Source organism: Pleurodeles waltl, chromosome 11 (genome assembly GCF_031143425.1).
Source record: "Pleurodeles waltl isolate 20211129_DDA chromosome 11, aPleWal1.hap1.20221129, whole genome shotgun sequence".
Classification (NCBI taxonomy): domain Eukaryota; kingdom Metazoa; phylum Chordata; class Amphibia; order Caudata; family Salamandridae; genus Pleurodeles; species Pleurodeles waltl.
The window spans coordinates 974,885,610-974,900,120 of NC_090450.1; the positions used below are offsets into that span (position 1 = coordinate 974,885,610).

A 14,511-nucleotide genomic window follows, 5' to 3' on the forward strand; every position below is an offset into this window, starting at 1 on the left:
ATGGTGACACCTCCAACTCTGTGAGGGATGCATTTTTCTGTGCTTTAGAATGTGTTTCCCTTTTGTACACTGTCTGCAGTTACCACATCGGATCCGCATTCTGTGCTCCTGCTGAAAATAAAAAATAACAAGCATTTGCAATGCAATTGGTCTTGCGTTTGCTCGAGTTAGAGCTATTAGCGTTGTAAATTCCTAACTGCACTTTTCTATAAATTGAAAATGAAAAGTAAAACAGTTGACATAAGCGAGCCGATTTACAGTGCTACGGCCGGCATGAGCGCGAAGGAGAGACACAAAAGAAAAAAGAAGTTCACTCACAGTCAACTTCGGCAGAAGTGCATTTATCCTTGTAACAGGGCCAATGGCCAAGGCGGTTACAAAACTGCCCAAGGAGGGACAAATGTAAAGCATTTATGAATGTCATCAAAAGATTTTTGAAAGGCAAGCCCACTAACGAGTGAAAGTGGTGGGTGTGGTTAAAAGCTCACATAGATACCAACACGTCGGAAAAGGAGCTCTTGTGCGCTGCTATGCTCAACCTAAAAAAAAAAAAAAAAGAAAACCTTTAGTCCAGGAAGCAGTCTTTTGGTGATGCTGACAGTCAAAAATACACCACTTCTGGCCTAAGACTTAGACTAAAAAAGCGAAATGGAACATGCAGGTCATAATTACAGACCACAAAGGGGAATGTAGGGTGTCTTGTGAGGAACAGCAGCATTCCTTGAATTGGGCATTTAAGGTGAGGGGTGAACTTTGGGAAGGGGAAAAAAGGTTGTTTGTGTCCTTGGCATATAGTGGGAGAAACCGAAGAATGAGATAGTGCTAAAGGCAGCACAATAGCAGGCTGTGGCTCGAGCCATGGAGTACATTGGCTGATCTGGGCAGGGGCACAGAAAGCAAAGCGCCAGGTGACAGCGATGTGACACTTCCTGTGTTTCTCAGGGAGGTGTTAGTTGCTGACGGTTAGTGCTACGACTGTGTTAAAAGCTCCAGAAGGTGAAAGAGGGTAAGTACTGAGAAAGTAAGAAGCAGAGGTAGTGGAAGTCAGGAACATGGAGAGTGCAGCCTCGGAGCGCCGAGAAGCCAGATAGGCGTGTGTCGCTAGAGAGATTCATTCATGGCTTTGGAAGCTGAAGAGTTAGGCATGGCCTCAGTAGGTGCATTTAGTTCTGGGTCACTCTCTTCCCATTGGATTCTGGTTGAGTGAAGGCTCTATTTACCAGGAAGCAATCTATGCAGGTGTACCGAAGGAATGTTGTTTTCTTGATGCAAAAGTTTTACTACCTAATTCATTCCTTGGTAGGAATGGGCCCCCAGCACACCATGCAGATTGCGGAGCGATTGTACACGCAAGGCTACATCAGCTACCCTCGAACGGAGACCACCCACTACCCAGAAAACTTCGACCTAAAGGGGTGTCTGCGGCAACAGGCCAACAATCCATACTGGTCGGATACGGTATGTACTGGTAGCAGAGGTCTTGATTTCGTATGTACTGTGCATAGAGATTGCATTACATGTGTTCCTCTGCTTTCAATGCATGGAGGATGACTCGGATGCGTTGTATTTAAAGTTGTTATTCTTCTGTCTATGCTGTATGTGTAGCGATGTAGTCCTGAGTAGCTACCAGTGGCTGAGATTTATTTAAAAATGTTGTCCCTCATATTGTGGTTTATACCATCACAACGAAAAATAACAATCTACTGTGCATGAATTTATGGCCTGCATAGATTGATTGATTTGATTGCAGCACCAGTGAACTGGGATATTGGAAAAGCAGATCAAGGCTACCTTTGCTCTGCTGCTGGGCGTGGCTTCACTTTTCGATAAGGTTAAGTAGCCTTATTGAAACAGTGTTGCTCTTAACTCCATTAAGGATTTAATTTGCCTTCTGGTGGATTGTTGCAAACGTATGCCGCAGGGCTCTTTCACAGGGTGTCCTTTGGTAAAGCAATGCTGTCTTTTTTATGTTGTCCAGGATGTGCCTACAAATGTGGTCTTTGCCAGGGACTCCTGGTTTCTGGAGCACCTTCCAGCATGTGGGATGCATGAAGTGTGGTTAGTGTGCCAGCTCCCATCCTTGAATGAGCAGCCTTGGAGTGTTTACGATTACAAATCTTTTCATAGGGAAGGCAGTGAAACCGGTTCCCTTTGCTCCACTCCTCTCTTTTGTTCCAATTTGCCTACCGCAAAGTACAAAAGATTGATAGAAACCCCAGAGTAATTATGAGTGGCTGAGATTATGTCAAGCATTCCACCTATCACCTTTTTGCTTTCCTCAGTGAGGTGTGTTCAGGCATGGATCTTGTGCTCACTTGCCTAGGAATCCAGCTACACTTCAATGTTGAGCCCAACAGGCTGACACCAGTCTGCTTGTTTACTGTACCAAGGAGACCTGGCCTGGCTGTTCAGTCTGGAGTGTTACTAATCGCGCAGGACCAAGCTTGATTTGCATATGGGAGGTTCCTGTCTGGAGTGGCACAGTGGGTGAAAATAGGTGAACTGGCTGCTAGTAATGGTCTGTGGCTCAAATGAATTCAAGGACTCCGCCCATCATCTTTATGTTTACCTAAGTACCTCAAACTGGCAGAAGGAGCAATGCTCTTTGTGCAGGTCACCAGATGTCCTCTGCAGTGGCCATGTAAGGGGACCTCTAGGGTTGGGGACATGGACAACACCTGGACCAGCAGACGCATGTGATACAGACGCACGTGATACAGACGCACGTGATACAATGTGCCTAGGAGCCTACATGTCGTGTGTTGTGAAGCACTTGAGTGCTGCCACAGCAAGATAGTACGTCAGTAGAACCTTGTAGGAAGTTGGCTCTGTATGCACTATTTCAAAGTAAGGAATAGTATGCACAGAGTCCAAGGGTTCCCCTTAGAGGTAAGATAGAGGCAAAAAGAGACAATACTAATGCTCTATTTTGTGGTAGTGTGGTCGAGCAGTAGGCTTATCAAAGGAGTAGTGTTAAGCATTTGTTGTACATACACACAGGCAATAAATGAGGAACACACACTCAGAGACAATTCCAGCCAATAGGTTTTTGTATAGAAAAATATATTTTCTTACTTTATTTTAAGAACCACAGGTTCAAATTCTACATGTAATATCTCATTTGAAAGGTATTGCAGGTAAGTACTTTAGGAACTTTGAATAATTACAGTAGCATATATACTTTTTACATAAAACACATTTAGCTGTTTTAAAAGTGGACACAGTGCAATTTTCACAGTTCCTGGGGGAGGTAAAGTATTGTTAGGTTTTGCAGGTAAGTAAACCACCTACGGGGTTAAGATTGGGGTCCAAGGTAGCCCACCGTTGGGGGTTCAGAGCAACCCCAAAGTTACCACACCAGCAGCTCAGGGCCGGTCAGGTGCAGAGTTCAAAGTGGTGCCCAAAACGCATAGGCTTCAATGGAGAGAAGGGGGTGCCCCGGTTCCAGTCTGCCAGCAGGTAAGTACCCACGTCTTCGGAGGGCAGGCCAGGGGGGTTTTGTAGGGCACCGTGGGGGACACAAGCTCACACAAAAAGTACACCCTCAGCGGCACTGGGGCGGCTGGGTGCAGTGTGCAAACACACGTCGGGTTTCCAATGGATTTCAATGGGAGACCAAGGGGTCTCTTCAGCGGTGCAGGCAGGCAAGGGGGGGGCTCCTCGGGGTAGCCACCACCTGGGCAAGGGAGAGGGCCTCCTGGGGGTCACTCCTGCACTGGAGTTCCGATCCTTCAGGTGCTGGGGGCTGCGGTTGCAGGGTCTTTTCCAGCTGTTGGGATTTTAGAGTCAGGCAGTCGCGGTCAGGGGGAGCCGGGGGATTCCCTCTGCAGGCGTCGCTGTGGGGGGTCAGGGGGGACAACTTTGGTTACTCACAGTCTCCGAGTCGCCGGAGGGTCCTCCCTGAGGTGTTATTTCTCCACCAGTCGAGTCGGGGTCGCCGGGTGCAGTGTTGCAAGTCTCACGCTTCTTGCGGGGATTGCAGGGGCCTTTAAATCTGCTCCTCTGAAACAAAGTTGCAGTCTTTTTGGAACAGGGCCGCTGTCCTCTGGAGTTTGTTTCTCTTGAAGCAGGGCAGTCCTCTGAGGATTCAGAGGTCGCTGGTCCTGGGGAAAGCGTCGCTGGAGCAGGGTTCTTTAGAAGGCAGGAGACAGGCCGGTAGGACTGGGGCCAAAGCAGTTGGTGTCTTCTTTTCTTCTTCTGCAGGGGTCTTTCAGCTCAGCAGTCCTCTTCTTCTTGTAGTTGCAGGAATCTAAATTCTTAGGTTCAGGGGAGCCCTTAAATACTAAATTTAAGGGCGTGTTTAGGTCTGGGGGGTTAGTAGCCAATGGCTACTAGCCCTGAGGGTGGGTACACCCTCTTTGGGCCTCCTCCCAAGGGGAGGGGGTCACATTCCTATCCCTATTGGGGGAATCCTCCATCTGCAAGATGGAGGATTTCTAAAAGTTAGAGTTACTTCAGCTCAGGACACCTTAGGGGCTGTCCTGACTGGCCAGTGACTCCTCCTTGTTATTCTCATTATCTCCTCCGGCCTTGCCGCCAAAAGTGGGGCCGTGGCCGGAGGGGACGGGCAACTCCACTAGCTGGAGTGCCCTGCGGTGCTGGAACAAAGGGGGTAAGCCTTTGAGGATCACCGCCAGGTGTTACAGCTCCTGCCTGGGGGAGGTGATAGCATCTCCACCCAGTGCAGGCTTTGTTACAGGCCACAGAGTGACAAAGGCACTCTCCCCATGTGGCCAGCAACATGTCTCGAGTGTGGCAGGCTGCTAGAACCAGTCAGCCTACACGGGTAGTTGGATTAGGTTTCAGGGGGCACCTCTAAGGTGCCCTCTGGGGTGTATTTTACAATAAAGTGTACACTGGCATCAGTGTGCATTTATTGTGCTGAGAAGTTTGATACCAAACTTCCCAGTTTTCAGTGTAGCCATTATGGTGCTGTGGAGTCCGTGTTTGACACACTCCCAGACCATATACTCTTATGGCTACCCTGCACTTACAATGTCTAAGGTTTGGCTTAGACACTGTAGGGGCACAGTGCTCATGCACTGGTGCCCTCACCTATGGTATAGTGCACCCTGCCTTAGGGCTGTAAGGCCTACTAGAGGGGTGACTTATCTATACTGCATAGGCAGTGTGAGGTTGGCATGGCACCCTGAGGGGAGTGCCATGTCGACTTACTCGTTTTGTTCTCATCAGCACACACAAGCTGGCAAGCAGTGTGTCTGTGCTGAGTGAGGGATCCCTAGGGTGGCATAAGATATGCTGCAGCCCTTAGAAACCTTCCCTGGCATCAGGGCCCTTGGTACCAGAGGTACCAGTTACAAGGGACTTACCTGGATGCCAGGGTGTGCCAATTGTGGAGACAAAGGTACAGGTTAGGGAAAGAACACTGGTGCTGGGGCCTGGTTAGCAGGCCTCAGCACACTTTCAATTCAAAACATAGCATCAGCAAAGGCAAAAAGTCAGGGGGTAACCATGCCAAGGAGGCATTTCCTTACACAACCCCCCCCCCAAACGAAAGAGGATGAGACTAACCTTTCCCAAGAGAGTCTTCATTTTCTAAGTGGAAGAACCTGGAAAGGCCATCTGCATTGGCATGGGCAGTCCCAGGTCTGTGTTCCATTATAAAGTCCATTCCCTGTAGGGAGATGGACCACCTCAACAGTTTTGGATTTTCACCTTTCATTTGCATCAGCCATCTGAGAGGTCTGTGGTCAGTTTGAACTAGGAAGTGAGTACCAAAGAGGTATGGTCTCAGCTTCTTCAGGGACCAAACCACAGCAAAGGCCTCCCTCTCAATGGCACTCCAACGCTGCTCCCTGGGGAGTAACCTCCTGCTAATGAAAGCAACAGGCTGGTCAAGGCCATCATCAGTTGTTTGGGACAAAACTGCCCCTATCCCATGTTCAGAGGCATCTGTCTGCACAATGAACTGCTTGGAGTAATCTGGAGCTTTTAGAACTGGTGCTGTGCACATTGCTTGTTTCAGGGTGTCAAAGGCCTGTTGGCATTCTACAGTCCAGTTTACCTTCTTGGGCATTTTCTTGGAGGTGAGTTCTGTGAGGGCTGTCACAATGGATCCATATCCCTTCACAAACCTCCTATAGTACCCAGTCAAGCCAAGGAATGCCCTGACTTGAGTCTGGGTTTTTGGAGCTGCCCAGTCCAGAATAGTCTGGATCTTAGGCTGGAGTGGCTGAACTTGGCCTCCACCTACAAGGTGTCCCAAGTAAACCACAGTTCCCTGCCCTATCTGGCATTTGGATGCCTTGATAGAGAGGCCTGCAGATTGCAGAGCCTTCAAAACCTTCTTCAGGTGGACCAGGTGATCCTGCCAGTTGGAGCTAAAGACAGCAATATCGTCAAGATAAGCTGCACTAAAGGACTCCAAGCCAGCAAGGACTTGATTCACCAACCTTTGGAAGGTGGCAGGGGCATTCTTTAAACCAAAGGGCATAACAGTGAACTGATAATGCCCATCAGGTGTGGAGAATGCTGTATTTTCTTTTGTTCCAGGTGCCATTTTGATTTGCCAGTACCCTGCTGTTAAGTCAAAGGTACTTAAGAATTTGGCAGCACCTAATTTGTCTATCAGTTCATCAGCTCTAGGAATGGGATGGGCATCTGTCTTGGTGACAGAATTAAGTCCTCTGTAGTCCACACAAAACCTCATCTCTCTCTTTCCATCTTTGGTGTGAGGTTTGGGGACTAAGACCACTGGGCTAGTCCAGGGGCTGTCAGAGTGCTCAATTACTCCCAATTCCAGCATCTTGTGGACTTCCACCTTGATGCTTTCCTTAACTTGATCAGACTGTCTGAATATTTTGTTTTTGACAGGCATGCTGTCTCCTGTGTCCACATCATGGGTACACAGGTGTGTCTGACCAGGGGTTAGGGAAAAGAGCTCAGCAAACTGTTGCAGGACCTTCCTACAGTCAGATTGCTGTTGGCCAGAGAGGGTGTCTGAATAGATCACTCCATCTACTGAGCCACTGAGGATTTCTAAAAGTTAGAGTCACTTCAGCTCAGGACACCTTATGGGCTGTCCTGACTGGCCAGTGACTCCTCCTTGTTATTCTCATTCTCTCCTCCAGCCTTGCCGCCAAAAGTGGGGCCGTGGCCGGAGGGGGCGGGCAACTCCACTAGCTGGAGTGCCCTGCGGTGCTGGAACAAAGGGGGTAAGCCTTTGAGGCTCACCGCCAGGTGTTACAGCTCCTGCCTGGGGGAGGTGATAGCATCTCCACCCAGTGCAGGCTTTGTTACAGGCCACAGAGTGACAAAGGCACTCTCCCCATGTGGCCAGCAACATGTCTCGAGTGTGGCAGGCTGCTAGAACCAGTCAGCCTACACGGGTAGTTGGATTAGGTTTCAGGGGGCACCTCTAAGGTGCCCTCTGGGGTGTATTTTACAATAAAGTGTACACTGGCATCAGTGTGCATTTATTGTGCTGAGAAGTTTGATACCAAACTTCCCAGTTTTCAGTGTAGCCATTAAAGTGCTGTGGAGTCCGTGTTTGACTGACTCCCAGACCATATACTCTTATGGCTACCCTGCACTTACAATGTCTAAGGTTTGGCTTAGACACTGTAGGGGCACAGTGCTCATGCACTGGTGCCCTCACCTATGGTATAGTGCACCCTGCCTTAGGGCTATAAGGCCTACTAGAGGGGTGACTTATCTATACTGCATAGGCAGTGTGAGGTTGGCATGGCACCCTGAGGGGAGTGCCATGTCGACTTACTCGTTTTGTTCTCATCAGCACACACAAGCTGGCAAGCAGTGTGTCTGTGCTGAGTGAGGGATCCCAAGGGTGGCATAAGATATGCTGCAGCCCTTAGAAACCTTCCCTGGCATCAGGGCCCTTGGTACCAGAGGTACCAGTTACTAGGGACTTACCTGGATGCCAGGGTGTGCCAATTGTGGAATCAAAAGTACAGGTTAGGGAAAGAACACTGGTGCTGGGGCCTGGTTAGCAGGCCTCAGCACACTTTCAATTCAAAACATAGCATCAGCAAAGGCAAAAAGTCAGGGGGGTAACCATGCCAAGGAGGCATTTCCTTACAAACCTGATGTGCAACATTACTGCATATGAAGCAAGGCGGACATTGCATGGTTTGTACTCTGCGTAGAAGGTTACATTGTACAACGCTCAGGCCATTCCTAGTACATTCATTATTTTAGTTCGGTAGGATGAGTAAAATAAATCTGTAAAACCGTTCATTATAATGCGCAGTAAAAATATGTATTGCCTATGAAAATCTCTTTACTGCACACTACACCTGCATCAAATTATCGACGGGTTTGGCCCTGGCCTCATTGAAACGCAGTGGTTATATGTGTTCTCACTGGAGAAAATCCACTTTTTGGCTTCTGTTTTTCTACATATAAGGTACATTGAATGCCATAAATGAATCTAGAACATCAGAATACCCCATAATGAGGCACCCATAGGGACAAAACCTCTCTGGGCTCCTACTGTATCAGCCGGGGCACAATCACTGGGTGTGTGGCTTGATTCTCATCTCTCCACGGCCTACCATGCTGGACTAACAGCCTCCAAAGCCCAAACTGTCTTGTTCGCTGTAAGGAAATTGAAACCCTTTCTTGAGCCTAATGATTTCAGGACCATTGCCCAGTTTTATCCAAAATGAAGGTTGTTCAGGTCAAGCTGGAGCACCTCTGGCTGTTTAATCCCTGTCAAAGCAGTGATGTCTACAGCTGCTCAACTTCTGTCTGGAACAAAATAAATTCAGTAACATCATTCTTGTACTCACAGATGAACATGAGCTCCCAGTTGAAGAATGGATGCAATTTAAAATGTCCTACATACGAGCACTGCAATAGCAATTTGGAATTCTCTGCCAGTCCAAATTATTATTTAGGGACCTAATAGAAAAAACTAAAGATGTTCTTGTGTGACCATCATCTAAGTGACTTGCACTGAGCTTCTCATAAGTAATCTGTATGTCCTGTCATCCTTCCTTTAATGCGCTTCCTCTCTGCGCCCCTAATCTCTTCCTGTCCTCCTGTTTCTCCTTGTGACTCTTTTCCGCCTACCCTAGTCGTATTTATGTTGCTGCGTCTTCTCTCCCTGGCTTTTCCCTCTTTCTCATGTTCCTCAATACCTTGGGCTTTCATCCACTTTAGCTAAAACCTTCTCACATCCCTCAGTCTGCTCCATCCTGCTGTCCCTTGCATACTCTAGTCTCTTTCAGGCGCTCATTTTGCATAACTGTACTTGCCTCTGTGATTGTCTTCTGCCAGCTGTTGGGTTTGTGAACCGATTCATCTCTTCTTCTGGCCTGTGGCGTTAACCTGGTTCTTTCACAAGCTTGTCGAGGCTCCAGTTTTACTTTTAATGTTGATTTTGGGCTTCTAAAGTTTTTCTGGTTACATGGAATTTGGAGAAACGTGAGATCTCTGCTGTTTAATGTGCAACCCTTTAGTCGAGTGCACTTGACAGTTCTGCCACAATATGTAATCAAATAACTGATATCATTATCACTTTTCAAGAGACGTTGGCCAGACAAATACAAGCGCCCCACAAAGATATTGCGCCATCACAGACTCATTTCACTCTTTTTTGGAGCTCATCGGAATCACCTAGTTGACATGTTCTGAAAGTTGCCAAAGCCTGAGAGGGCCCGATCCACACCTCAGTAATATGACAAATAAAAAAGATTGCGGTGGAGAGGGTTAACTTGCAATCGCAATGATACTTTGATGCGTTCAATTTTGGCATTTATTGAAATATTTCACCTCAAAATAAAATGAGACTGAAACTACTGAAATGCAGATTTTCTTTTTAAATGCCCTATACTCAACTTCTGGGAATTTTAACAAAAAGTCCGAATGATTTCGTAATCTAAAGGCAGGGTTACTTTCAATAGGACTGTGGTAGTTTTAGAAGACAAACCACTCTCAAAGACGTTTATCAGCCACACATTGTTTCGCACTGCTTGGAACTGAGCGTAATGAAGCTTGAGTGAGGACTAGAAGCCACCACTCTGGAACTGAGTTTGAAGCATGGTTATGAGGGGAAGGGCCTGGCCCTCAAGGACCTGGCTCAGTTTTCTGCCAGATAACTCGGTGAGGTGATGCGTAGGCTCCTTGCCTAGATCTGCTTAGATGAGGGTTCCACTGGCTTGCAGGACTGTGGATCTACAGATAACCCTCAAGCCTTGTTCTTTGCACAGTGGCAAGACTTGTTGAATGTGTGTAGCTGTTGGCTTCATGTCTACATACTGAGGATGTGCCTTTGCTGCTCACACCCCTCACCACATGACCAGCTGTTCTTCAGCAGAGATGTAGAGTGAGACTGGAGAGACGCCCCTACTGCGCGACCTTCCCGGAGATACTGGTTTAACATGCGTGCCTCTGTTTTGCGATCCAGCATGATCGCAAAGGGTTTCCTCTATAGGCACCAACCATCCAAATCCGAAATGACCCATAATCGTTGATGTGTGGAAGGATGCCACTTTCACATCCATCGTGGCCCTGGCCAGAGATTACCAGCACCAATCCCAGGCACCTGCCACGTTTAAAAAATAAACATTGACAGGCCCAAAAGTGTGTATTTAATGTGACATGTTTTGGAATATACAATTCCCCTGTGCCCTCCCAGCACCCAGAGACTGCTTCCTGGCTTCTGCACCACTGCACTCTTACAGGTCAAGTGCACGTGTTACAAATACCTTACATTGTTAATTGCGACCAAAAGGTTGACAGTCATCCCACATCAGCCTGACAGAACAAGAGTTGATGCTTCATAAATACCCACAGAGACTTTTTTCTTTTAGCTGAGTAGTCAGTACACTATCAGAGGCCTGCATGGGCTAATGGGCTAAACCCATTAGTGGCCTTGGTTGGTGTGTGTTGTTTGTTCTGACCCTTCATGAATTGGAAAAAAGGCATTCACCAATGTGTGATTTAGTATTGAAAGAACTGAATGGATGTAAATAAATTACATGGATGTAAATAAATATTTTTATGTGTTTTGCTCACCCCTGACGCAGAGTGCGCCCTCTTATGTAATTAACTTAACTGAGATTGGCTAGAGTTGAGACCGATCTTTTAAATAGCAGGTGTAATCATTGAAAGCCAACCTGTCAGGAGTTTGCTGAAATCCTTGTTGTACATACCTGATCTCATGGGGTAATACTGGGTCGCCCTTTCTGCTGCATAGTCTATTGGAACAGTGCTGCTAACCATAGAAGTTCCAGTCTCCTCAGGTATTGTGTGTTGTATCAGACAAGCAGCTGTTGCTCCAGACCTGATCTCTCAGGGGAGGCGCATCAATCACTTCCTCTTCAAGGTCCACATTGGGTGGGTGGTTCCACCTCCTGCTCATGGGCTGCTTTCTCTCTGCTTGTAAATACTGTTACTTCCACAGAGGGATTGTTTCCTTCCACTGCTTGGCTCTTTTCCCTCCATGTTTGCTGCATGCCGCACAGAAGTCTTTCAAGTTAACCCAGTTGTAATGATCTGCATCAGAGGAACTTCTAGCCATGCCTCCATTTAATTTTGTTCTGTTCTGTGAATGTGCCACAGGTCAAGGCATTGCTTTCGGAAGGCCTTAATCGCCCACGGAAAGGCAGTGATGCAGGCGACCACCCACCCATCACTCCAATGCGGTCCGCAACCGAGGCGGAACTTGGTAAGTATCTCTTAACTAGCCATAGATCTGATCCAGAACCATCATAACGGTGTCCTATGTAGCAGTCTTGGACTTTACATTGCCGCGTCTTGACCTTGACACCAGAGCTGCTCTTTGCCTGAGGACTTGAGCATGGTGCTTGGCACTGTTGGCGCAGCAGGTGCCCTGCTGTCTCCAGGATATTTTGTTTGGAAGATTGAGTTTTAAATTAAGTTCTGGGATGTGGATGGGCCTAAGGTGTGCTTTGGCCCTGGCTGAGAGGCAACAAAAACATGAGATTGAATTAGAGTGGATAGGAAAATCTGGATATGAAGTAGTTGATCTCACGCAAATAAGTCTTTTTTCTGCCCTTGCAGGTGGCGATGCCTGGAGACTATATGAATATATTGCGCGCCATTTCATTGCCACCGTCAGTTATGATTGCAAGTATCTTCAGACCACCATCTCCTTCAGCGTAGGACCAGAGCGTTTCACGTGCACGGGGAAGGCTGTTATTTCTACAGGTAAGAAATACAAAGGGAGCTGATTGCACTGTACCTTCCTTACCTGCTCCTCAGCTCACTGACCAATCAAACTCCATCGCTCCCTTTCTCTGGCCCTTAACACTAAGCATCACCCCAGAGGGTAGAGCACTGTGCGACAAGAGGTACAAAGCCTTTTAATGTTCACGTAAAAGTCATGTGGGCTGGTTGCACACTGATTTTCTACTAAACAGGGAAGAGTGAGTGTAGCCTGGTATTAAGGTGTGTAGGGAATTAGTGAATGTGTAGTCTTTGATGCTGTCCTGACACTGCAAGTGCAGTCCACAGTACTTCATTGTGAAGAGAAGGGTTGAGTGAGTCTGTGTTTTATCTGCAAGTACAGAAATGTGGTGTGAAGTCTTCATTATTCTAGTAGCAATCTGTAATTTTGATAAATTTCTCAAATAAAGAATTTTGACTCCAAAGAAAACAGGCAGCGACACTTGGAGAAAAGTTAAAATTATGAAATACCTTTTCCACAAAAATGTAACGCGCAGAGAGTAAATGTTCATTTAAAAGGACAGCAGGCCGAAGAGGTCAGAAGGGAAAATGGAGGGGTGTGTAAGGGTTGTATCATACTCCTGCATCAGTACACTTGAAAGATGTATCCAAGGATGGAAAAGGCCTTGCATCCCTCTACAAGTCCACTCCAGCCTCCTCTTCTAGGAGAAACTCTGTGTTCGATGGCATCTGTCGCTGTAGATACGCATGTTCTGCAATAGCTCGCCATCTGGTGTTGGGCCGGAGTGTTACAAGTTGTTTTTCTTCGAAGAAGTCTTTCGAGTCACGGGACCGAGTGACTCCTCCTTTTGTCTCCATTGCGCATGGGCGTCGACTCTATCCTCGATTGTTTTTTTTCCGCCATCGGGTTCGGACGTGTTCCTGTCGCTCCGAGTTTCGGAACGGAAAATTAGCTAATTTCGGAAGATTTTCGTCGGTATTGTTGCGTTCGGGATCGGCGTACTTACATTCAACACCGCATCGAAGATCGAAGAGCTCCGGTGCCCTTCGGGGTAGTTTTTTCGATCCTCCGTCAGGGCCTGGTCGGCCCGACCGCGTGCTGAAGAACGCCGATGGAACGGACCCCGTTTCGTTTCTGCCCCAAATGCCACAATAAATACCCCTACACAGACCAACACTTGGTCTGCAACCTGTGCCTGTCACCTGAGCACAGCGAAGACACCTGCGAGGCCTGTCGTGCGTTCCGGTCCCGAAAAACACTCCGAGACCGTCGAGCCAGAAGACTTCAGATGGCGTCCGCACCGACAGCCCAACGGGAGTTCGAGGAACAGGAAGAGGAAGGTACCTTCTCGATCCAAGACTCCGACTCCGAAGGATTCGACGATACACAAACCGTGAGTAAGACGTCGAAAACCACACAGAGAAACATTTACAAGGCCCAGGGGACGCCACTGCCACCAGGCCATGGCTCGACCCATAAATTCGGTGACCGACCATCGGCACCGAAAAAGGCCCAAACAGTGCCGAGATCGTCCGACTCCGGTCGAGACACCGGCACGCAGCCTTCTCGGGACCGAGAAAGTGCTGGAGACAAGCCTCGACACCGTGATGCCGGTGTGGACACGGCTCGACGCCGAGACAGCGGCACAGAAACAGATCGACGCCGAGAGGTTTCGGCCCCGAAAAGGAAAAAAGTAACCTCGGAGCCGAAAAAACACGCAGACAAAGTTTCGATGCCGAAACAAACTGCAAGCGACCCAGCTTCAGGCTCTTATACAGAAGAGCACTCGCTAACCTCCCAAATGCAGAAGCATAGGTTTGAGGAAGAGCTACAAGCAACTGATGTGGACCATACGCAAAAGCGTATCTTCATTCAGCAGGGGACAGGAAAAATAAGCACCCTTCCCCCCATTAGGAGAAAGAGGAGGTTGGAGTTCCAGACGGAACAAACACCACAACCAAAAGTGGTGAAAAGAGTTACACCACCACCCTCACCTCCGCCCGTGATTGACGTTTCACCAGCACAAACTCCATCACACTCCCCAGCTCACACCACCATGAGCCAGGGTGACCAAGATCAGGACGCATGGAACCTATACGACGCCCCAGTGTCAGATAACAGTCCGGAGGCATACCCTGCGAAGCCATCTCCACCAGAAGACAGCACCGCGTACTCTCAAGTGGTGGCTAGAGCAGCACAATTTCACCACGTAAGCCTCCACTCAGAACAGGTCGAGGATGATTTCTTATTCAACACACTCTCCTCCACCCACAGCTCATACCAAAGCCTGCCTATGCTCCCTGGTATGCTCCGCCACGCAAAAGACATCTTTAAGGAGCCGGTTAAAAGTAGGGCAATCACACCAAGGGTAGAAA

General features: G+C 48.0%; 1 protein-coding gene across 1 annotated transcript in view; it reads left to right on the forward strand.

Annotated features, from left to right (window-relative positions):
• The window catches only part of TOP3B (DNA topoisomerase III beta), a 139,402-nt gene that overhangs the window by 97,400 nt on the left and 27,491 nt on the right, over positions 1 to 14,511 (forward strand). Inside the window, exons 10-12 of the mRNA XM_069215240.1 lie at positions 1,304 to 1,458; positions 11,548 to 11,653; positions 12,010 to 12,156. Coding sequence (XP_069071341.1) covers positions 1,304 to 1,458; positions 11,548 to 11,653; positions 12,010 to 12,156 — 408 coding nt within the window. The remainder of the gene's footprint in view (positions 1 to 1,303; positions 1,459 to 11,547; positions 11,654 to 12,009; positions 12,157 to 14,511) is intronic.